This window comes from Camelina sativa, chromosome 15 (assembly GCF_030686135.1).
Source record: "Camelina sativa cultivar CO46 ecotype springtype chromosome 15, ASM3068613v1".
NCBI lineage: Eukaryota > Viridiplantae > Streptophyta > Magnoliopsida > Brassicales > Brassicaceae > Camelina > Camelina sativa.
The window spans coordinates 5,124,084-5,144,198 of NC_141894.1; the positions used below are offsets into that span (position 1 = coordinate 5,124,084).

The following is a 20,115-nucleotide window of genomic DNA, read 5'->3' on the forward strand; positions in this document are numbered from 1 at the left end:
CGAAATGTCCCTAAATTAAACCGGAGTATTTTTGACAACATGACGTCATGTTTTCCTAATTTGATCAACAAAATGAACCTTGTATCGACCGGCCCAGTAAATTCGGCCCACAAGACACATTCGACAAGTGTATAATGAATTTTGCCTGCTACCAATTTTAAGTTTAGAAAGAAGTGCACCATACAATTTCATATATCAATCATAGGGTAAGATGATCTTTATGAAACATTTGGGATTTGTGGAAGCACTTGATTAATGGTTTGATTGGTTTTCTTTTTTAATCCGCAAGTAATGGAAGAGACAAAAATAAAACAAAATCCAATAGGAGAAATTCAAAAGCTTAAAGCTGAGAGACATTCTTGAATGATGACTCCATAAGTATTCCCTACAAGAACCAAAAAAAGTAAGGCTACTAATACCCGTAATGGTTGAATCTTGCCAAAGGCAAAAACAACTACTACTAATACCCATAAGGGTTGAATCTTGCCATAGGCAACAAGTTGGACGTCCTTGTGCTCTTCCTTAAAATGTTCCTTGGCTTTCACAAAATCATCTTTTTTATCCTCATGAGCCTTCTTGATTCCTTCCGCAGGTTCCAACGAGTCAGAAACATTATGACCATTATCAAGATCAGTTTGAGGTTGAGGAATTATGTCGTCTTTGCTTTCTTGACCAGCCAAGATGTATTTGTCCTTGTGCTCTTCACTAATATATTCCTTGGCCATCTCAAAATCATCTTTTTCATCTTCATGAGCCTTCTTGATTCCTTCTTCAGGTTCCAACTCCGCAAGCCTAGACGAAACATCTGAATCCACCAACAAGTCATCAGAAACATTATGACCATCATCAAGATCAGTTTGAGGTTGGTGAATAATGTCGTCTTTCCCTTCTTGACTAGCCAATATGTATTTGTTCCTCAAACCCTCAGCTTTGTCCTGAGCTATGCAACTCAAACTTTCTTTTCCATCTAACAGCATCTCGCACGCAGCATTCTTCACAAACATCACACCCTCTTCCGTCGTCAGATTACTAATCTTCAAACCGACTTCTTCTTCTTCATAATCTCCCATTCCACTAGTAATCTCTTCAATAAGTTCCAAATCTTGTTCAGAAACTTGCATCAAATCAGTCTCATCGCAGACAACTACCAATGGTTTATTCAGAAACAGAGACTTTAAGCTATGTAAAAGAGCAGCCTGGTGTGGAATGCTGTAACCACATGAACCTGAAACATCCATAAAGAACAAAACAAGAGCAGATGAAAGATGACGAGCCAATGTGGCGATAACAGTAGAGTCTCCGAACGTAGGCGTATTCAAAAAACCAGGTGCATCAATCACTTGGTACGTCAAATCCTTATATTCAGTATGACCAACAACAACATTCACTGACTTTGTAATGGTGTAATCATGATCACTAGCTCCGGTGTTGTTGATGATGACTCCGTTCATAAAACAAGCCTTGTCCACATTGTCAGGGTACCCACAAACCAAGAGAGTAGGAGTGCTTAAGTCAATAGAAGGAAGCCTTGCCATGCGTTGTCTGATCTGCTCTAGATAAGCCAAAGCAGGAGTGATTTCGTTGATGACATCAAACATTTGTCCAACAGCACTCGCTTTAAGTGCTTTGCACTGCTTCAAAGATTCAACAAACTCAAGCTGCGTAACGTAATCAATAGAGATATTAGTAATCATGTGTTTAGCAGTATTAACCTGACCTAGAGACAACTCGTACTCATCTCTATCAAAACTGGAACGAAGAAGGTCGATGTAGAAAGGGTTGATCTCATCGAAGGTAGGAAACTCGTCTATGATGGTCGAGAGCTTATCACAAAAAGTGAGTTCTGTCTTCTTAACCTTGCGTGTGTAGAATTGACGGTGATGGTTGATGTTGAAATCCTTAAGTAGAACTTTTGGAGTCAGACGATGAACATGAAGCAAGGTGACATCAACGAACTCGTTTCCGATGGGAACAACCTTAATGTTCTTGAAATCATCATACTGCACCATCGTTTTTTTACATAGAGGAAGACATCTAATAAGAAGAAGAAGCTTTTTTTGCTTATGACTTAGAGGAGTCGGGAAGGGCAAACGATAGAGGATTAGGCCAAATCTATAACAAAATATATTTCTAACCTTCCAAATTTTTTAAATAAATTTTTTTAATAAAATTTGACGGATTTGTCAAGGAAAAAAAATTTGTAAAGTACAAAAGACAAAAAATAACATGGTGAATATTTTAATTGTCATAGTACTACATAATTTTCATATATTAAAGATTTATAAAAAAAAAGTTAGATTATCAAATTAGTTAATTTTGTTTTCTAAAAACGATTTAAAATAAAAATAAAATAAAAATTAGCGTGGAGAAAAAAAGGAAGGGAAACAAAAGAGGTCAAGGAATCTCTACGTTGCTTCTTCTATTCTATTATTTTGACGGGAATTAATAGCAAATTCTCTCTTCCTCTTTCTTCTTCTTCTTCTTCTTCTTCCTTTCTCGACTTTGTACGAATTAATAGCAAATTCGCATCATCAATCTCCGATCATCTTCCTTCCGTTCATCTGCTTTCCATGGTCTTCTCCCCGATTCTGCGTTTTTCTCTGATGAAAATCTATTGAAACTCCGATCTCCAGGTATTATTATAAAATCCCCTTTCGTGAGCTAGCTATCATCTTTGTTTGTTTGTTTGTTTCTATCGCTTTTTTGGTTTAGATTTTACATATTTTTCTGCTCTCTATTAGCTTTTAGATTTCGATTGCTGCTGTTTTTGAGGTATCATTGTCAAGTAGAGGATATGAAATTATGCCTTCAAAATCTCAAGGTCCCCTAGTTCGTTTCTCGTAGGGATTATTACGACGAAATCGCACCAAGCTGATGATGTAGAAGAATCTCATAGTCTCAGGGATTCGATTCAGTGTAAAATCAACCATCCTAGATCGGAAATGAATTGAATCGGCTGCAAATAGCAACGGTTGGGTAAGTCTTTGCTGTGTTAGCTCTCTCATCTTAAAGCCTGCTGCTATGATCTATGAATGCATCATCTGACTAGATAATTTAGCTACTAAGGCTCTGCTTCCATGAGAAACTCAGGTCACATTTGATATTGTGCATTGTAATATGAATGTTAAGAGTCAAGGCTGCTGCTGCTACTTTCATCATTCATCATTTCATCTCACCTGCATTTGAAGGCAAATTTCATTGTTGATAACATACACAAAAGAACTTATGTTATGCATTGTCATGCCAGGTCTAGTTATATCTCTTGGGAGGTAAACTCAGGAACATTTACATGGTCAAATCATTTTGTCACAGGTTACACTCTCTAAAACAAATACTTGTGCTTACAACCAAAATCCTACGCTCCAATCCCTAACAATTTTAATCCTTCATACATTTTACTGACAACAAATTTAGAGGAAGAAGTCTCCCTTCCATCTTCTTACGAAGCAACCTCTTCAGCATTTCTTCGTCTGCTGACTGAGCGAGCACAAATGTTTCTTCTTTAACTCCTGATGACCACCATATCCTGAGTAAAACAGCCAGACAGCTTTTCTCTCATCCATGTTGCATTGGATGATCATGCGAATATGGTGGGTCTCCATCTGATCATTTACAATCAGTATACCAGATCAAATCAGAAGATGCATACAATCAAGGTTTGAGAAGAAGACCCTTATTTAAACCCTTTTAATGTTTTTACATGTCACAAAACTATTAAAGCTTGTGTGTGTTATATTAACCAACCCTCTTATTATTTCTAGAATTAAAGTTGTAATGATTCTTGATATTATTATCATCAGACCACAAGAATTTAATGGTGAATAAACTATTATTCTGAGGTTGCAAACGAAATGTAGCATGCTTTTGTTATGATTACCAATTTCGCCATCAGAAGTATCAGCAAGCCTTGCAATGGCAGCAATGAGTGCCTGTTCATGTTCCTGCATCACAAACTTGTCATATTATTCTCTGATCACAACATTATACCACTCACAATAGGTATTAATCTCAAACCTTGAGCATTTTCTTGGCCTTATCGAGCTCGAGCGGATCAGGGTGCGTAGTATCGAAAACTCTCTCCACCTAAAACAAAACTTTGATGTTAGAAACAGCCACTGCGCGTAACGGGCACACAAAACAGATAAAACGAACTTACCTCCTTCACAAGCGAGTCCGTGTTGAACAATTCAATATCTTCAGAGGAAGTTCTCCGACCACCACCACCATTCTGTTGTGTTGGTGGTGGTACAAGTTCTCTTCTTGGTTGATGAATTCTCGGTCCTCTCCCTCTACCAACATGGATTTGGCTTTGGCTTCTTCGGTTACCACGGAATGATCCACTTCCATGTCCAATGTTTAAAGCTACTCCACTATCCTCCCCATCCCACCTTATATCTTCCGGTGGTATCTTCAAGATCATCACCATGTTCAGACACCAAATCGTTTACCAAAACAGATGTAGCCACATGCAAAGATCTATTAAGACAATCTTCATGTAACGCTTACCTCCTTGAGATCAACCCATTCCCATGTTTCATTAACTGCGTGTATATCATACACCAAAGCATGCCGACCCTGTTAAGAAATAAAACAAGTGAATATATATTGCACAACCCATAAACAATCACAGACTTTTACAAAAATCGGCAGCCACAACAAACCAATCTATCTACCCAATTAATTAGCAGTCTACACTCTGTGACCAAAAAATAGTACCTCATCTGCGTTATACTGTGTTATAATCGCTTCATAGAAGTGGTTATCCTCAGGCCACTTTGTCCACACTTTTCTTCCGATCAGAGCTTCAGCAGATTCATTTCCTGATACTCCACCGGATACCACACGACTATTGAATGACCTATTTCCAGCCGCACCAATTGATGGATGATACTGCATGCATATCACACAGATAATTGGTCAATAAAATAATATAAAACAACACAACGAGATAAACAGAAGAAAGCACAAAAGAACCATAAATAAGGCAAATACTGCTAGAACATAAGTCTTACAGATGGGAATGTTTTCTGTTTCTTTCGGGAAGCTGAGAAAGTAGGACTAGGAAGAACATTAAAAGGCTGAATAGTTGAATGTCTAGGATTCTGGCTTCCGCCTCCCTGTCTCCAATCTCTGGTACAATTCCATGATAAAACATATATTTAAATCAACAATATTGATAATACATTAATGTTTTGTTTTTTGCTGGTTCAAGAATGCAAATAAACAATCTGACCTTATCCTGTGGATAGTATCATCCTTATCGACCCTACTCAGAAGCTCTCGATGCTCGTCATCAGATACTCTCAGTTCTTTACGCAGTTCAGTTATCAAGCTTTCTTTTTCCTAAATTTCAGAATCGATAGATTTAGCCATGAGACTGACAGAACACATAACAAACGAATCAATGCAAAGGAGGAAGAGAGTAGTACCCAAGAAATTGCATCAGACTGCGCTTTAAATGCCCGTAAAACAGCTGTATATGCTTCCTGCTCAAGTTGATGAATTTGTATCTCCATATCGCTATGTAGTTTAGTTACAAAGAACTCCCATCCAAACGAAAGCTATCCCTTTTAAAGCTTTACTGTCATGTGGAAAACAGTTGCTATCAGTAATTTACAGAGCTAGGATGTTTGAAAGAATGGTGCCACTACTTATCAAAATGCTCGCAGGACTCATAATCAAACTAGATTACCATCCCCAAGATGCTGAGACAGATACATACTTATTTCTATAGAAACTAAGGACAGCCACAGCTAATTGAAGCAGTAAAAACAATAAAACACAATTTCCCCTAATTCAATAAAATCAAGAAAGCTGAATACTTTATTCGAAACCCTAAATCCTAACCTCGATTAACCATTCCCTAAACCCTCTCTAAAACTTCCGAGCCTAAAACTAGCCTCAACGATGTTGAAATTTTTAGACAAGACACTGAACGGAGATATATATCAATAAGTAGATGAGCTAACACAAGGTTCGACATGGAACGCCTAAATCCCTAATTGCTCCGAACAAGATTCACAAGGGGCAGAAACGTTATACATACCTCTGTTTTCAGATTTTTTGAAGAAAACCCCACACGAGGGTTTATCTCGTCGACAGATTCAGATACGGAACCCTAAAAAAGCTCGAATTGACCCGCGAAAAGAGCAATGAAAGGATTAAAGGGTTCGACGTGCGTTCGATGAAACGAAGAATTGAGGAAATTGAAAGAATTTGACACACAAAAAAAAACAAACTTTTTGTTTCCCTCTCGAGAGAAACGATCTTTTTGAAAGAGGAAAGGGCACAAACAGAGGAGAGAGCTACGTCGAGATTTCTCCGGGACTCGGATTGGGGATGGCGTCGGAATCGCCGAACAGTCGTTTTAAAGAGAAAACGATTCGTTTTGGTATTAAATCTATAATAGGCCCACTAAGAATACTGACCCGGCCCATGTAGCCTAATATGTCTATATTATTTTTTTTCCCTGTCCAACAAAAAAGTTTATTACCAGTCTTATTCTTCTTCCTACATAAACACAAAACACAATCCCACCACACACACATGACACATCTATCATCTATGATCTATCTAGTATATGTATCTAAAGACTAGGTTGCTTGAAGTCTTCAGTTTTGTTCGTTTTGCATTGTTGTTGGCCGTTGAGAGTTGAGACCAGTGGTAAGCGACCAATATACGTTGTTGAACCATATATATATTAAGAGATTACTTTTTGAATATCTCAACAACATTCATTCTTACTTCTTAACATTAACTTGGTAGGCGGTGATAATTATTAGCACAAAATTATTAGCACAGAACAACATAGATTAAACACTTCACCCGCCGTTAAACCAAATCAACAAGCCTTAATAAGTGGAATCCCACAGAGACAGAGGTTATGAGAGAAGGCAGATGGTTCACTGGTCTGAAGGAATCCGCCACGTGGGATTTTACCGCAGAGACGATTGTAGCTCACGTTGAAACGCTCTAGACGTAGGTTAGTCAGCTGCTGAGGATCTTCCCAAAGATTCGGTTTTGGCTCAGATCCAACGTAAGTATGCTCTTAGCGAACTTAACCTTTGAGAGATCAAACTGAAACATGTTTCTCGACAGATCCACTTGTACTGTTGTTTTGTTCCGTCCGAAGAACATCGAACCATCTCCTACGAAACTGTTTCCCGACAGAAACACTGAGTTGAAGTCGTGTTTTGACAACGACTCCGGTATTTTTCCTGCAGTAATAAACCGGGATCTATAAATTCACCTTAATCTAGTTACTTAGTCCGGAAAGTATAATTAAATTATCTTTAAATTCCAATATAACATCTTTAAAGATGTATTAAAGAGATTAAAAATGATGGTTTTACATTTACCTGAGAGCCTGTTATTAGACAACTCGAGTCCAGGGACGTTGCCAACAAAAGAACCGAAAGAGTCTGGTATAGAACCGGTTAGCTTATTATCGTTGACGTGAATGGCTTCGAGCTTCGGCATCTGGGAAAGCGAACCGGGAATTGGACCGGTCAATTGGTTCTCGGAAAGGCCCAAGTAGGTGAGGTTCTTGAGGTCGCTGATGTTATCAGGAATCGGACCAGAGAAATTGCTGTACTTCAAGAAGAGGATGTCAAGGCTCTTGAGCTTGGTGATGGCTGGTGGGATGTTTCCGGAGAATTGTTTGGATGAAAGGGTGAGGTAAGTGACACGACCGTAAGTGCATTCGACGCCGCTCCAGCCGGTACAGCAATCGGTTTGGGGATTCCAGGATGAGAGGAGAGGATGGTTGTTCAGTGATTTCTTGATCTCAAGTAGAGCGTTTTTGTCATTTGGGGTGCAGCTGTAAGAAGATGGGAGAGAGATGGAGAGGATGGAGAAGAAGATAGAGAGATGAACAATGAGAAGCTTCATTGTGATGATGATTTGATATGTGGTTACTTTGAGCATTTAAACCGACGTACTATTTCCCCCTCGGAACTATCGTATCTTGCCAGATCCCCATCGATCTTTGATCTCGTACCAGTTTCCCTTCGAACTTATAATCTCCGTTTATTTCCCCCCGAATTCATACTTCTACGCCTATTTCCCCACCGAACCACAATTACACGGTTTTGGTACAAAACCCGATAGAAACCCATGTTAAACCGGTGTGAAACCAATTTAGAATCCGGGTAAAATATACAACCCGACCCGACTTCTGCTTCTTCTATTTTAAAACGAAAATCCCCAAATTGAAACTAAGAACCCTAAAAATCGAAATTGAATAAGAAATCTCTCTCTATTTCTCTCAAAATCATGAGCAATATTTCTGGATCTTCGAGCTGTTCGACAAATGTTCGCGAAAGAGGAAGAGTTGTTGGTGTACCTAAGAGATGTTGGTGTGGAGAAGCAATTGTGGCCAAAACTTCCAAATCCGACCATAACCCAAATCGACGATACCTTCGGTGTGTGTATGCAGCTGGAAATAAGGTAATGACAATCACGTTTATGGTCTAGCTTATTATTAGATCGGTTCTAAATGATAACCAAATCAATTGTATATGGTGTAGCTTATGAATGATAGTCACGTTTTCAAATGGGTCGATGATGCTTTGTTGGATGAGGTGGAGACAATGAAAGAGTTCATATCAGAGACAATGAAGGAGAAGAAGATGCAAATGGAGCTGCAAATGGAACTTGAGAAGAAGATGGTAATGGAGGTTGAGAAAGAGATATTTGAGAGGATTGAAGATGTTAAAGATGAATTCAAATCAAGGATGAATAGGATGATAATTGTTTTGGTATTTGGTTGTATGATCATGATCGGTCTAGTTAAGCTAATATGATGATAATTGTTAAGGTTCTTTGGTTGTATGATCATGATGACAATGTTAAGCTAATTGTTTTGTATGGTTCAATGTTAAGCTAATATGATGACAATGTTAAGCTAATTGTTTTTTATGAGACAAAATCAAATATCAATAGACATCTCTTCTATTGTTCAAAAGAGACCATACAAATTTGTTCACAAGAGTAGAATTCATTGTTCAAAAGAGACCATACAATTGTTCAAAAGAGTAGAACATCAAGGCCAAATACAAGGCTTAATAATAAGATTCAAAAGACCACACTAAGGCAGAACAACATATGTTCTGAAACAGGTCCTAATACCAAAAAAAAAAACACTTTGCCTTGTTCTAATCCTCCACATTACATCATCCACCAATTACTTATCTTGAGTAAGACAACCTTGAGAAGATTCCACATATCTGAAACTTCATGCAGGTACAAGTCCTTTCATTCAAATTGACTCTGTGTTTGTCATATCCCAGGTAAACTTCATAAGCTCCATTTGTGCTGGGATGTACAAAGCACAGAGAAGCTGCCTTATGCTCGTCAGCCAAGAAGCGTTTCACATATGGAGTGCATATCCCTGACAAATACATGAATACACATTACACTTTATAATTCAATACAAAGTAAATGAAAGATAAAAGAAGTGTAATGTTACTCACCTTCGTGCGAATGAGAAAGTGCAGACCGCTTAGCAATCCGAACCATTGCAAGCCTTCGAACAGCCTCCAACATGGCCACAAATGGCTTCTCTCTTGCCTTGTTGATTGTGCTATTGAAGGACTCCAAAGAGTTGTTTTCCATATCCTCACAGTAGCTGCCAAGCTTGTGGAACGCCCTACACCAAGTCTTTGGTTTAGTCTTCATAACATCATCAAAAACTTTACTATCGTATGCATGGATCCTCTCCAATGCCTCTTCATAGTCTTTACTATTGTAGCACCAAGCTAGATCCCAAAGGAGTTTCTTCAGCCGCTTCTTATCCGGATGCCTCTTCTTTAGATTACCATAAATGTGCCTAACACATTTTCGATGCTCAATCTTTGGTAACTCTAACTCAACAGCTTTAATCAAATCCTGAAACAAAGAAAACATGATCAGACACCATAATGTAACCTTTTGTCAAAAATATAAAACATATCAAATCACATTCTAACCTTTTGTCGATCAGACACCATAATGTAACCATCCCCATCACCTAACTCCAAGTCGATCTTCAGCCTATTAACAAACCATGACCAATTATCCGTGTTCTCAACTTGAACAACACACCAAGCCATTGGGTAGATAGCATTGTCAGCATCCCTTCCTAAAGCAACCAGCAACTGCCCCTTGATCTTTTCTTTCAAGAAACAACCATCAACTCCTATTAGTGGTCTGCAAGATTGTTTCCATGTTCTCCTAAGAGCATCAAAGCATACATAGAACCGCTTAAACACATCCTGTCCAGCCTCGTTCTTCACCGTCTCTACCTCTACAACAGAACCTTTATTTGCTTCCAATATCTCCGCTCCATAGTCTCTGAGTCGCTCAAATTGAGTGTCATATTCAAGCTCTATCCATGCCAATGCCTTTCTCCTAGCAGCTTGACATTGACCTCTAGTAACTGATATCTTCCACTTCTCCATTATAGTCTGCTCCATCTTCAAAGGCATGTAATATTCCGGTTCTTCTCTTATCTTATCTAGAAACAACCTAGCTATCACTGGCACCTTAAACATTTCACACTCTCCATTAGGTACACAAATATGCTTGTTCGTGTACAATGTAATCCTCCACATCGACTCATTGTGCAAACATGCCGCATAAACTTTCCACATACATTTTCCCTTAGCACCAACACACTTAAAACCGATTCTATCTCTATCGTACCTGTATTGCTTCAAGTTACAACCAGATACAAGTGCGTAGTCGAGAACACACTCCTTAAAAGCGATTCCATTGTAGAAGCTTTGCCCTTTGTACATTGAACCATCACCACGAACTATGGGAGTCCCCCTACTCGCACCACCACTACGAACACGTTCCTCATCCTCATCTTCGCTTTCTGGGTACACGTTATGACGAATCGATTCCTCGGCTTCCGTAAAATCTGTCGCCAACTTATTGATATGAAACTCATCGCGATCCTCAGCTTCTGTGTCGAAATCTACTCCAGGAGGCGGATTAGGAACAGAATTTACCGGGACCATCGCCATCGCAACCGCCGAGAGAAAGGGGCAAAATCGATTTCGCGATTTCGCGAATTTAGGGTTCGTCGAGAGAAAGGGGCAAAATCGATTTGGGGATTTTGTGTTTTTTAGATTTTTTTTAGGTTTAGATAGTTTAATCGGGTTGTAAATGGGTTGTAAACCGGTTTAATATGGTTTAATTTGATTTAATTTGGTTTTTACGGTTCAGCAGTTGGTTAAACAAAACAGTAAACCATTAGAACCAACACGATGGGGAAATTATGCGAGGTTTCATAGTTCGGTGGGGAAATAGGCGTAGAAGTATGAATTCGGGGGAAATAAACGGAGATTATAAGTTCGAAAGGAAACTGGTACGAGATCAAAGATCGATGGGGATCTGGCAAGATACGATAGTTCCGAGGGGGAAATAGTACGTCGGTCCAAACAAGTTATGATATATAAGCAAATATATATCAATGGAACACAGCTGTGTAAATGTTACTGTTTTTGTACAGTGTGGGTTCTACACTTCTCCTTACGTACAATATTCTTTTCCTAGCATAGATTTAATTCATATGCTACACATGGTACACATGTATATATGGTTATTAGTTTGAATTTTTAAAAATGTTCGTAGATGTGGGAACTAGTTTGATTCGCTATATTTCAATAATTTTGACCGTACGTTTGTCACTTCACCAGTCAATTCTAACCCTTATCTCTTCGTAATGTTCAAATATGAATAACTTGCTTACTATGAGGCATAAATGTGATAAAACCGCATAAATGTTATAGAGATTAAACTTAAACTTCTGAATATCTCAACAACAACATTCTTACATCATTAGACTTGTCACAGATTAAACATAATTATTTTTCGTTGAGCCAACATTAAAACCAAATCTAACAAGCCTTAAGTGGTGTCCCACAAAGACAGAGGTTGTGAGCGAAGGCAGATGGTTCAAAGGTCTGAAGGAGACCGCCACTTGGGATTTTCCCGCATAGATGGTTGTAGCTCACGTTGAAATTTTCTAGACGTAGCTTACTCAACTCCCGAGGAAATTTCCCGAAGATTCGGTTGTGGCTCAGGTCCAACGAGACTATGCTTCTAGCGAACTTAACCTTGGAGAGGTCGAACTGAAACAGGTTCCTTGACAGATCCACTCGTACTGTTGTTTTGTTCCGTCCGAAGAACATCGAACCATCTCCAATGAAACCGTTTCCCGACAGATCCACTGCATTGAAGTCGTATTTGGACAACGATTCTGGTACCTTTCCTGTAATGGTGTATATTATTAATTTATAAATTAGTTAGAAAACATTTTAAAGTACGATGCTACTAGTTCTAAGTTCCGACATAAATAAGCATTTGACCAAAAAGTATAATAACGAAATAGAAAATAATGGTTTACCTGAGAGCTTATTGTTAAACAAGTAGAGATTAGGGACGTTGCCAACAAAAGAACCGAAAGAGTTTGGTATAGAACCGGTTAGCTTGTTATCGTTGACTTGAATGGCCTGTAGCTTTGGCATCTGAGAAAGCGAACCGGGAATTGGACCGGTAAACTGGTTAAAGGAAAGGTCCAAGAACGTGACGGTCTTGAGCTCGCTGATGTAATCAGGAATCGGACCGGAGAGATTGGTTTGTTTTAACCGGAGTAAGTCAAGATTCTTGAGCTTGGTGATAGTGCGCGGGATGGTTCCGGTGAGGTGGGTCAGGTAGCTGAAATCGAGTGTACGGAGGTCAGAGAGGTCACCGATCTGGGCCGGGATCTGGCCGGAGATTTCGCCGGAGGATATGGTGAGAGCGGTGACGTGGCGGTCAGTGCATTCCACGCCGGTCCAGCTGGTACAACAGTCGGTTCGGGGGTTCCAGGAGGAGAGTAGGGGAGGGTTGTTAAGGGATTTCTTGATTTGAAGGAGGGCATTTTTGTCATTTGGGGTGCAGCTGTAAGAAGATGGAAGAGAGATAAAAAGGATTGACAAGAAGATTGAGAGATGAAGAAGGAGGAGCTTCATTGTGAAGGATTGATGTGGTTATGTTGAGCAATGAATGAGCAAGTTCTGATATATAACAGAGATTTCAATGGAAACACAGCTGTGAGCTGTGTAAATGTTTACTAATTTTGCAGAGTCAGAGTTCTACACGACTACACTACTCCCGACGTACAATATTCCTTTTCATGAAATAAAGCTTCACAAGCGTGGTAAATATATCTACTGTTTTGATTCTCTATTTAATAATGTGACCGTACGATAGCCCACTGCACCAATCGCAGCAAGTAAAATAGTTAGGTATACAAATGTTTTAGCATGTGTTTTTTAAATTGTGTATATAAGTTAACCAGAGTACAATGATTGGAAAACACAATTATACTAGTTTAAAGTTTAAACACATGCTAAAAGAGAGCCAAGTGGTTAATAATGGGAATCGTAAACGAGTGAAAACCCCTAAAATTGTTGCTATGTGTCGGGACACAAACAATACAAAGACAAATGAATATTCAAGAGGGGAGAGCCCACCACTTTCTTAAACACGAGGAGATTTAGACATTTACATAATGACCCCTCCCTTTTTGTGTTACAAAGGAGTTGTGTGATGTATGTTGTTAAGTCACCATGACTCCTTCCACTCTAATCTATCAAGACCGTCCACGATTGCTCTGCGAAACTCACCATTGTGCAGCAGAAAGGAGGACACGTGTCCACCTGTAACCCATCTCACTTCTGAACCAGGCCACGCCTTTTGAAGCTCCAACACAGAGTGTTTCGGTATGTATCCATCATCCTATACAAATCATTATAATCAGCAACCATCAATGTATCCAAAACTGTTGAACTACGCGAGTTATATAATGGTTTTCCTACTTACAGTTGCAGCAACAAAGATAACAGCATCAGGGTTTTTGGGGATAGGGAAGCGAGTGACATCTGTGAGCGAGAGAACACTTCGCATCCGCTCTCTCACTTCATCAAGAGTCATTGTGATCTTCTCTGCTGCAAGTTCCTCCCTCAGTGCCTCCCAAGCGGTTCCATACTTTAATATTCCCTCGCAGAATGCAACAACAGCAGAGTGTGGGGATAGGAATGGAAGTGTTGCAACTGGTGTTGGATGAAGCGATCCAACCATCGAAGCATGTACTCCTCCTAATATGTTCATCAAACGTTATCAGTTGTAGGTGAAAGAAAAAGCAACTCAAACAATGAATGGAGCTGCAGCCACATAGATCCCTTAATGGATGCAGTTTGTGAATATGACTCCCACAACAATAAATCAGTCTAATCCCAACACTTCAACCTAAATTTAAAGGTGCACATGCGTTTGAGAAGCTTAATAAGGAGTTGGAAACTATGCTGATGCTTCTTAGCAAAGGATAACTAGCAGCACCTTAGTTTTCTTTAACTTCGTAGCGAAATCAAAAAAAAAACACAACTATTGCAAGAAACTTATCTCAGAACCAATGCATTAGCTCAAAAACAGTTCATAAAAGAAGATAGGTGTAACTTACCCATACTAAGGCCACAAACACCCATCTTTCCAAAGCCTTCCTCATTGTCTAGCCAGTGAATAAGACTGCGGGACTCTTCAATAGTTGCCCTCCCTAGTAAAAGTAGATCACTAACACACAGAAGCCTCGCTCCACGTTGTAGAAACGGACGCCTTCGGCCATAGAAAGGGCTGCAGTGGGCATTATCTATGTTTAATCAAAAACACATGCAAAAAAAAAGCTTCAAAAGCGGTCAAAGCAAAAAGATTTGCTCTTAAGCTTTTCACCAGAAGGAATAAAAAGTCTCTTTTCATTACCTTTCCAGCACCATTGTTGCAATGTTTTGTTTCACCAAAGGTCCACCCAGACGCAATCTTCGATCATATGTATGATCACCTGTGCCTACATCAATGCAAACACATTACAAACAATGCAAGTAAGCAAAACTTAGAAGGGTTGTGCACAAATTAAGATCACAAAATCTGCAATGCTACCTGCAAGATGAACCACACAGGCCATCTTTTGGGGAGGAACGTTTTTAGGGACAAGCCAAGCAACCCTAGCGGTACGAGACTCAGGAGGCAAAGCAGCGGTAAGCTCACGGCAACACGGAGTCTGGAAAACACCTTCTCTTAAAGTAGCGGTCTTGGTTTCCCAAACAGTTCTCCAAACGGGACGAATCAAAGGCGGTGGCCAATTCTGACCTTGAACCTCAAGAGGAAAGAGCTGTTTCACAATCCGCTCGAGCAATTCAAGATTATGACTACCCCATCCACGAGAGAAGAAAGGTGGGGTAATCTTCGTTCGGTGCATAAACGCTCCGTAGACATGATCAATTACATAATGGAGCATTCCCAATCTGATCGTCACCATTGTTCAAATTTAATCCTAAATTTGGAGAAAATACCTAAGCCGGTGAATGGAATACGAATTTTTCGTCAGAAATCGGATTAGGGTGGTTCAGATCTGGTGAGAAAGACGAAAGGAAGTATTCAATAACGAATCGGAGAGTTTGACTTGGAAGTCAAGGTTAAAAAATCTGAAAAGCAAAGGTGAATGCTTTGTTCGGAGATCGATGGAGAAATCTAAAAAGAAGAAGCGTGAAGATTGAAGAAAAAATAGGGCGAGAGAAACGGTGGGCTGATTGGGTCAGAAGAAGAAAGAAAGAGAGATACACATATTCATGAGATGCCACGCTGGCATTTATGTGGGCCCCATTGTTTGGGTTTTTGGTTTTTTTTTTTAATTCGGACAGAACAGAAGCGTTATCCAGTGACACTTTTGAAGATATAATAATAATAAAATATAAGCCCACTGGTATGAGTTGGAGTCTTGGTTGTCCTGTGTTTTTTTATAATAACACATTCAACAACAAAATTTGTGAGTTGTTTGTTGTATATATTTTTTTTCTGTGTGCAAAAATGTTGCTATGTAAGACAATGAGGGGGAATTTGGTTTCACCGCACACGTTTCTCTAGTAAACCTTTGGCTTATTGTTTCGTTTCAAAGAACAAATGGCCTAACACGAATCATAAAACGGAACCAAAAAAAACAACAAGAACCAAAAAAAATACAGTAGTTTCTCTTTTCGTCTAGTAAAAAAAGAATTACGATTTGCCGCAACATCCACCTCTTTTCCCACTCTCCTGCTCACTAGGGATGATGATTCTAGTTCCTTTCAACAGACTTGAATTACCATCGGCGTCATCATCATCAGCCGTTAGTGATTTCTTGCTTATTATACGGTATATCTCTGTCAAGATTGTCAAAAACGCTGTTTCGACATTTGTAGCTTCAAGAGCTGAGGTTTCCATGAAGAACAAGTTTTCTCTTTGTGCAAACTCTTGTGCGTCTTCTGTTGGCACTGCTCTTAAGCTTCCGAGATCGCATTTGTTTCCGATTAGCATTATCACTATGTTCTTGTCCGCATGTCCTCTTAATTCTTCCAGCCATTTCGCCATGTGATCGAATGATTGACGTTTGGTCATGTCATAGACCAACATTGCTCCAACTGCTCCACGGTAGTATGCGCTTGTCACCGCCCGATATCTGCAATTAGAACAAGAGTCAAAGTTTTGATTCACGTACATACATGTCTAAGAGAGAGCCTTAAAACAGAGTGATCAGTCTCTAGTATACACGTGATGGTGATTATCGACCAATACATAGTATATATATGTTACCAATTTTTGGCCATGCAGAAGAAATTGATTCACACAAGTGGATGCTCATGTTCCTAGGCTCCTAGCTAGAGTAACAAAAGCAAATGCGGAACTATCTGGTTTTTAGTAAAGTTCATACAGAACAACCTTTGGTTCGGATATATTTTAATAACCCACATGCTTCTCCAAATACTGTCGCCACTTTATTTGTGCAACATACTGGTTATTTTCAATATTAAAAACATAGTACTAATAATTATCATTTGCATTAGAACCTCGGAAGACAAACAGAATTCAAGATATTCAATTCCAACCTGTGATTCACATATGTCTAGTTTGTTGCCTAACATGTGAATAATGCATATCTGACAAAACTAATGATTGAATGGGATGAGTTGTGAATGTTTCCGACAATAACCAAACTGGGTTGTATCAATGTCTTACCATTTTATATACATGCCAATGCCACTCTTGATGATGGTTTCAAAAACAAAAACAAGAAAAGTAAAAAAGGAAGTGCAAGCAAAAAAAACCTTTCTTGGCCAGCGGTATCCCAAATCTGAGCTTTGACGGTTTTGTTATCAATGACGAGCGTTTTAGTCTGGAATTCAACACCGATGGTGGCTTTAGAATCGACGCTAAACTCATTCCTAGCAAACCTAGCAAGCAGCTGAGTTTTGCCAACCGCCGAATCACCGATCAACACAACTTTGAATACGTAATCGATCTTTTGGTTATAATCTCCATACAAATTAGACATATCTTTCCCCTCTTATCTAAAATACTTATATATATTAACAAAAAAAACAACAACAACAAAACGGTGGCAATCAGAAAAATTTCAAGAATTCACGAAACACGAAAAGGGCTCCTCTCAAACACAGATCAAAACGCGACGGGTCTCGGATTCGACCATGAACGGTACAAGACACTCAGATCACAATGAATGGTGAGAAAAAAAATTATTCAGAGAAAGCAAAAGAGAGGATTAACGGCCGATGCGGGGACCATGGATCACAAACTTCACCCTTCATCTTGGCCGTTTATATTATTTACTCGCAGCTACGGTACGGTAAAATCATAACCGGCGCAATCAAAACCAACTAATTCAAAACCAAAAAAATCAAATTCGGTTTAACTATCTAATTAATACCCCTAAAGCTCAGTCACCAAATTAGGTTTTAGAATGTTGAGGCGGCAACACAAAAAGGTATTGGCGCCATAAACCTTCTAAAGAAGCTTTTTTTTTTTTTTTTTTAATAACTTGACCGCTTCTCTAGCGAGTGTGTGCTTTCTCGCCCAAGGACGTTGGAAATGGAGAATGATGGAAGATCCAGTGAGAACAATCTTTACGAGGTTATCTCTTTTGTTTCGATTTCTGTCTGCGATTAGGATTTATTAGGGTTTTCATTTCTGGATTTGGGGCTTTTTCCAAATTAAGCTTCGGATTATGTTCTTATGATAGTCTCGTTGGTTGTTAGGATTGTAAAAACCCGAACTTTACTTGTTTATGATCCATAGTTTTTAATTTTGTACAATAGCTGTTGTTGCAATTGTTGTCTGAGAATCCCCTTGGTTTGTTGGTGATTAATTCTATGATTAGAGAGATCAATGAAACGAACTAATCCTTGTTCGTTGTAGGTTCTTGGTGTGGAAGCAACAGCATCTCCACAGGAGATAAGGAAAGCATACCATAAGTTAGCATTGAGGCTTCATCCTGATAAAAACAAGGACGATGAGGTTTATCTCTCATTCTTAAGTGATTTTTTTTTGGTTTCTTTACCTTTCTTAATTCACTCTTACATGGAAACATGAATTCTTATTTCTTGATTCATACAGGAGGCTAAAGAGAAATTTCAGCAGCTGCAAAAGGTGATATCCATTCTTGGTGATGAAGAGAAAAGAGCAGTCTATGATCAAACTGGCTCAGTTGATGATGCTGTAAGTCTGGTTCTTGTTATCTTCATGATTTTAGTTTCAGAATTTTTAAAACATGCTTGGTAATTTGTAGATTGGTTACATACTTTTACTTAGCACATGTATCAGTCTCTAGTACTATCTCCAGCTTCTGTTCTAATGAATTTGGTTAAAGAAAGCTTTTATCTTTAAGTAAGAATACTGATAGGTTTTCTTACAAACTGGTTTTGGATCTTATTAGGATCTTTCGGGAGACGTGGTTGACAACTTGAGGGACTTTTTCAAGGCTATGTACAAGAAGGTAATGAACACCATATATACTTAGTTCCTTTTTGGACTTTGCACACAAGTGTTTGTTCTGTTTCTTTCACATACTAATTCTTGTGACAATTGTGTTATATAGGTCACCGAGGAAGATATTGAAGAGTTTGAGGCCAACTACAGGGGTTCTGAATCCGAGAAGAATGATTTGATTGAGCTGTATAAGAAGTTCAAGGGTAAAATGAGCAGGTATATACTATCATCCCCTTGTTTTCATTAATGTTAAGTTTGTGAATTGAAAGTTTATATAAACGTTATTGGTACTATATCTCTTGCAGACTATTCTGCTCTATGCTTTGCTCAAACACCAAGCTTGATTCACACCGTTTCAAAGATATGATTGATGAGGCCATTGCAGCGGGTAGGCTTCTGTGTCTCTCTCTCTTGCCATAATTCTGTGTATAGAACGCATTCAAGTTCTGGTTTGTTTGCACATTATGAAACCATTGTTTCCTTTTATCCAGGAGAAGTGAAACCAACAAAAGCTTACAAGAAATGGGCAAAGGAAATTTCAGAAATGGAACCTCCAACGAATCCCCAAAAGATGAGACGGAAGTAAGCTTCTCTTATGTATACCTTTAATCCAATAATTTCCCTCTGAAGTTAACTTTGTTGTAACCTGTTTTTTAAAATTTCCATACTTTCCAGACCAGCAAAGGGTGCAGATAAAGATTTATACGCTATGATATCCCAGAGAAGAGATGAGAGGAAAGAGAAGTTCGATACAATGTTCTCGTCACTTGTATCTAGGTATGGTAGCAGTAGTGCAGACTCTGAGCCTAACGAAGAAGAGTTCGAAGCTGCACAGAGAAAAGTTGAAAGCCGTAGATCATCGAAGAAGTCAAGGAAAAAGTAAAGACTATGTTGTAGTTTGTGTGATCTGTAGCCTCTCTCGGTTTTGTGTTTGTGATGGAAACCAAGATTAGCGGAAATTGGATCTTAAGGTTAAAAATACTTGTGTAAACAGTGTTTGTGGAATCTGTATCGTAAATTCTACTCTGTCTCCTCTTTTGCATTGCATTCATCATAGGTAGAGATGAGTATATTCAATTTCACAGATTTTTAGACTAAAAAGCTGATTGTGATACTGCCTTCCTAGTTCCTTCTTTCACACTAAGACAGCTGATATTTCAGACTAAATAGAAGCTAATGTTACCCAAAATATCATGTCTTCGTTCTTACAAAAATTTAATTATATGATAAGTAACATTGCATAGTAATATAAACATAAGTTGCAAGCCGAAT

General features: G+C 38.9%; 6 protein-coding genes, 1 long non-coding RNA gene and 2 pseudogenes across 10 annotated transcripts; 2 read left to right on the top strand and 7 right to left on the bottom strand.

The window, feature by feature from the left end:
- Positions 1 to 332: 332 nt before the first annotated feature.
- LOC104748147 (nucleolar GTP-binding protein 1 pseudogene) lies at positions 333 to 2,012 on the bottom strand (annotated as a pseudogene).
- Positions 2,013 to 2,300: 288 nt separating this feature from the next.
- On the top strand, positions 2,301 to 3,847 carry LOC104745434 (uncharacterized). 3 transcript variants are annotated; one of them, XR_002035549.2, is made up of 4 exons: positions 2,301 to 2,633; positions 2,831 to 2,976; positions 3,248 to 3,312; positions 3,415 to 3,847. It is a non-coding gene; the product is annotated as an uncharacterized LOC104745434 (long non-coding RNA). The 3 variants fall into 3 exon arrangements; XR_015583003.1 differs by having other exon boundaries at positions 2,397 to 2,633; positions 2,845 to 2,976; XR_015583002.1 differs by lacking the exon at positions 3,248 to 3,312 and having other exon boundaries at positions 3,313 to 3,847.
- Positions 3,224 to 6,369, bottom strand: LOC104745433 (protein EMSY-LIKE 1). The gene is made up of 10 exons (XM_010466667.2): positions 6,047 to 6,369; positions 5,430 to 5,581; positions 5,234 to 5,343; positions 5,013 to 5,130; positions 4,717 to 4,890; positions 4,507 to 4,575; positions 4,157 to 4,408; positions 4,015 to 4,083; positions 3,878 to 3,941; positions 3,224 to 3,602 (listed from the first exon to the last, which is right to left on the bottom strand). The coding sequence occupies exons 2-10, from the start codon at positions 5,514 to 5,516 to the stop codon at positions 3,556 to 3,558; spliced, it is 990 nt and encodes a 329-aa protein (XP_010464969.2). The 5' UTR covers positions 5,517 to 5,581; positions 6,047 to 6,369; the 3' UTR covers positions 3,224 to 3,555.
- Positions 6,370 to 6,681: 312 nt separating this feature from the next.
- Positions 6,682 to 7,960, bottom strand: LOC104745432 (leucine-rich repeat protein FLOR 1-like; annotated as a pseudogene). Its single transcript, XR_015581580.1, has 2 exons — positions 7,359 to 7,960; positions 6,682 to 7,217 (listed from the first exon to the last, which is right to left on the bottom strand). The product of XR_015581580.1 is annotated as a leucine-rich repeat protein FLOR 1-like (transcript).
- Positions 7,961 to 9,188: 1,228 nt separating this feature from the next.
- LOC104748149 (uncharacterized) lies at positions 9,189 to 11,065 on the bottom strand. Its single transcript, XM_010469832.2, has 3 exons — positions 9,969 to 11,065; positions 9,474 to 9,888; positions 9,189 to 9,391 (listed from the first exon to the last, which is right to left on the bottom strand). Exons 1-3 carry the CDS (start codon positions 11,007 to 11,009, stop codon positions 9,189 to 9,191), a joined length of 1,659 nt encoding a protein of 552 aa, XP_010468134.1. The 5' UTR covers positions 11,010 to 11,065.
- A 687-nt stretch (positions 11,066 to 11,752) lies between these two features.
- On the bottom strand, positions 11,753 to 13,262 carry LOC104745431 (leucine-rich repeat protein FLOR 1). Its single transcript, XM_010466666.3, has 2 exons — positions 12,395 to 13,262; positions 11,753 to 12,259 (listed from the first exon to the last, which is right to left on the bottom strand). Exons 1-2 carry the CDS (start codon positions 12,999 to 13,001, stop codon positions 11,886 to 11,888), a joined length of 981 nt encoding a protein of 326 aa, XP_010464968.1. The 5' UTR covers positions 13,002 to 13,262; the 3' UTR covers positions 11,753 to 11,885.
- A 75-nt stretch (positions 13,263 to 13,337) lies between these two features.
- Positions 13,338 to 15,645, bottom strand: LOC104745430 (uncharacterized). The gene is made up of 5 exons (XM_010466665.3): positions 14,965 to 15,645; positions 14,788 to 14,872; positions 14,492 to 14,661; positions 13,855 to 14,129; positions 13,338 to 13,770 (listed from the first exon to the last, which is right to left on the bottom strand). Exons 1-5 carry the CDS (start codon positions 15,341 to 15,343, stop codon positions 13,597 to 13,599), a joined length of 1,083 nt encoding a protein of 360 aa, XP_010464967.1. The 5' UTR covers positions 15,344 to 15,645; the 3' UTR covers positions 13,338 to 13,596.
- A 265-nt stretch (positions 15,646 to 15,910) lies between these two features.
- Positions 15,911 to 17,392, bottom strand: LOC104745429 (ras-related protein RABA4d). Its single transcript, XM_010466663.3, has 2 exons — positions 17,166 to 17,392; positions 15,911 to 16,519 (listed from the first exon to the last, which is right to left on the bottom strand). Exons 1-2 carry the CDS (start codon positions 17,390 to 17,392, stop codon positions 16,078 to 16,080), a joined length of 669 nt encoding a protein of 222 aa, XP_010464965.1. The 3' UTR covers positions 15,911 to 16,077.
- A 244-nt stretch (positions 17,393 to 17,636) lies between these two features.
- On the top strand, positions 17,637 to 19,869 carry LOC104745428 (chaperone protein dnaJ 6). The gene is made up of 8 exons (XM_010466662.3): positions 17,637 to 17,988; positions 18,274 to 18,372; positions 18,472 to 18,573; positions 18,791 to 18,850; positions 18,953 to 19,059; positions 19,149 to 19,231; positions 19,335 to 19,425; positions 19,519 to 19,869. The coding sequence occupies exons 1-8, from the start codon at positions 17,947 to 17,949 to the stop codon at positions 19,724 to 19,726; spliced, it is 792 nt and encodes a 263-aa protein (XP_010464964.1). The 5' UTR covers positions 17,637 to 17,946; the 3' UTR covers positions 19,727 to 19,869.
- Positions 19,870 to 20,115: the final 246 nt, after the last annotated feature.

Bases quoted from the DNA above. Each gene is read 5' to 3' on its own strand.
- LOC104745431 (XM_010466666.3), bottom strand. From the start codon at position 13,001: ATGAAGCTCCTCCTTCTTCATCTCTCAATCTTCTTGTCAATCCTTTTT. The intron at 12,260-12,394 runs GTAAACCATTAT...ACACCATTACAG, and splicing joins GTTTAACAATAAGCTCTCAG to GAAAGGTACCAGAATCGTTG.
- LOC104748149 (XM_010469832.2), bottom strand. From the start codon at position 11,009: ATGGCGATGGTCCCGGTAAATTCTGTTCCTAATCCGCCTCCTGGAGTA. The intron at 9,889-9,968 runs GTTAGAATGTGA...TCTTTGTTTCAG, and splicing joins TGGTGTCTGATCGACAAAAG to GATTTGATTAAAGCTGTTGA. The intron at 9,392-9,473 runs GTGAGTAACATT...TGTATTTGTCAG, and splicing joins ACTTTCTCATTCGCACGAAG to GGATATGCACTCCATATGTG.
- LOC104745429 (XM_010466663.3), bottom strand. From the start codon at position 17,392: ATGTCTAATTTGTATGGAGATTATAACCAAAAGATCGATTACGTATTC. The intron at 16,520-17,165 runs GTTTTTTTTGCT...TTCTAATTGCAG, and splicing joins GATACCGCTGGCCAAGAAAG to ATATCGGGCGGTGACAAGCG.
- LOC104745433 (XM_010466667.2), bottom strand. From the start codon at position 5,516: ATGGAGATACAAATTCATCAACTTGAGCAGGAAGCATATACAGCTGTT. The intron at 5,344-5,429 runs GTACTACTCTCT...TCTGAAATTTAG, and splicing joins AGTCTGATGCAATTTCTTGG to GAAAAAGAAAGCTTGATAAC. The intron at 3,942-4,014 runs GTTTGAGATTAA...TTTGTGATGCAG, and splicing joins AGGCCAAGAAAATGCTCAAG to GAACATGAACAGGCACTCAT.
- LOC104745428 (XM_010466662.3), top strand. From the start codon at position 17,947: ATGGAGAATGATGGAAGATCCAGTGAGAACAATCTTTACGAG. The intron at 19,232-19,334 runs GTAGGCTTCTGT...CCTTTTATCCAG, and splicing joins TGATGAGGCCATTGCAGCGG to GAGAAGTGAAACCAACAAAA. The intron at 19,426-19,518 runs GTAAGCTTCTCT...CATACTTTCCAG, and splicing joins CCCCAAAAGATGAGACGGAA to ACCAGCAAAGGGTGCAGATA.
- LOC104745430 (XM_010466665.3), bottom strand. From the start codon at position 15,343: ATGGTGACGATCAGATTGGGAATGCTCCATTATGTAATTGATCATGTC. The intron at 14,662-14,787 runs GTAATGAAAAGA...TGCCCACTGCAG, and splicing joins GCAACAATGGTGCTGGAAAG to CCCTTTCTATGGCCGAAGGC. The intron at 14,130-14,491 runs GTAAGTTACACC...TGAACATATTAG, and splicing joins TGTTTGTGGCCTTAGTATGG to GAGGAGTACATGCTTCGATG.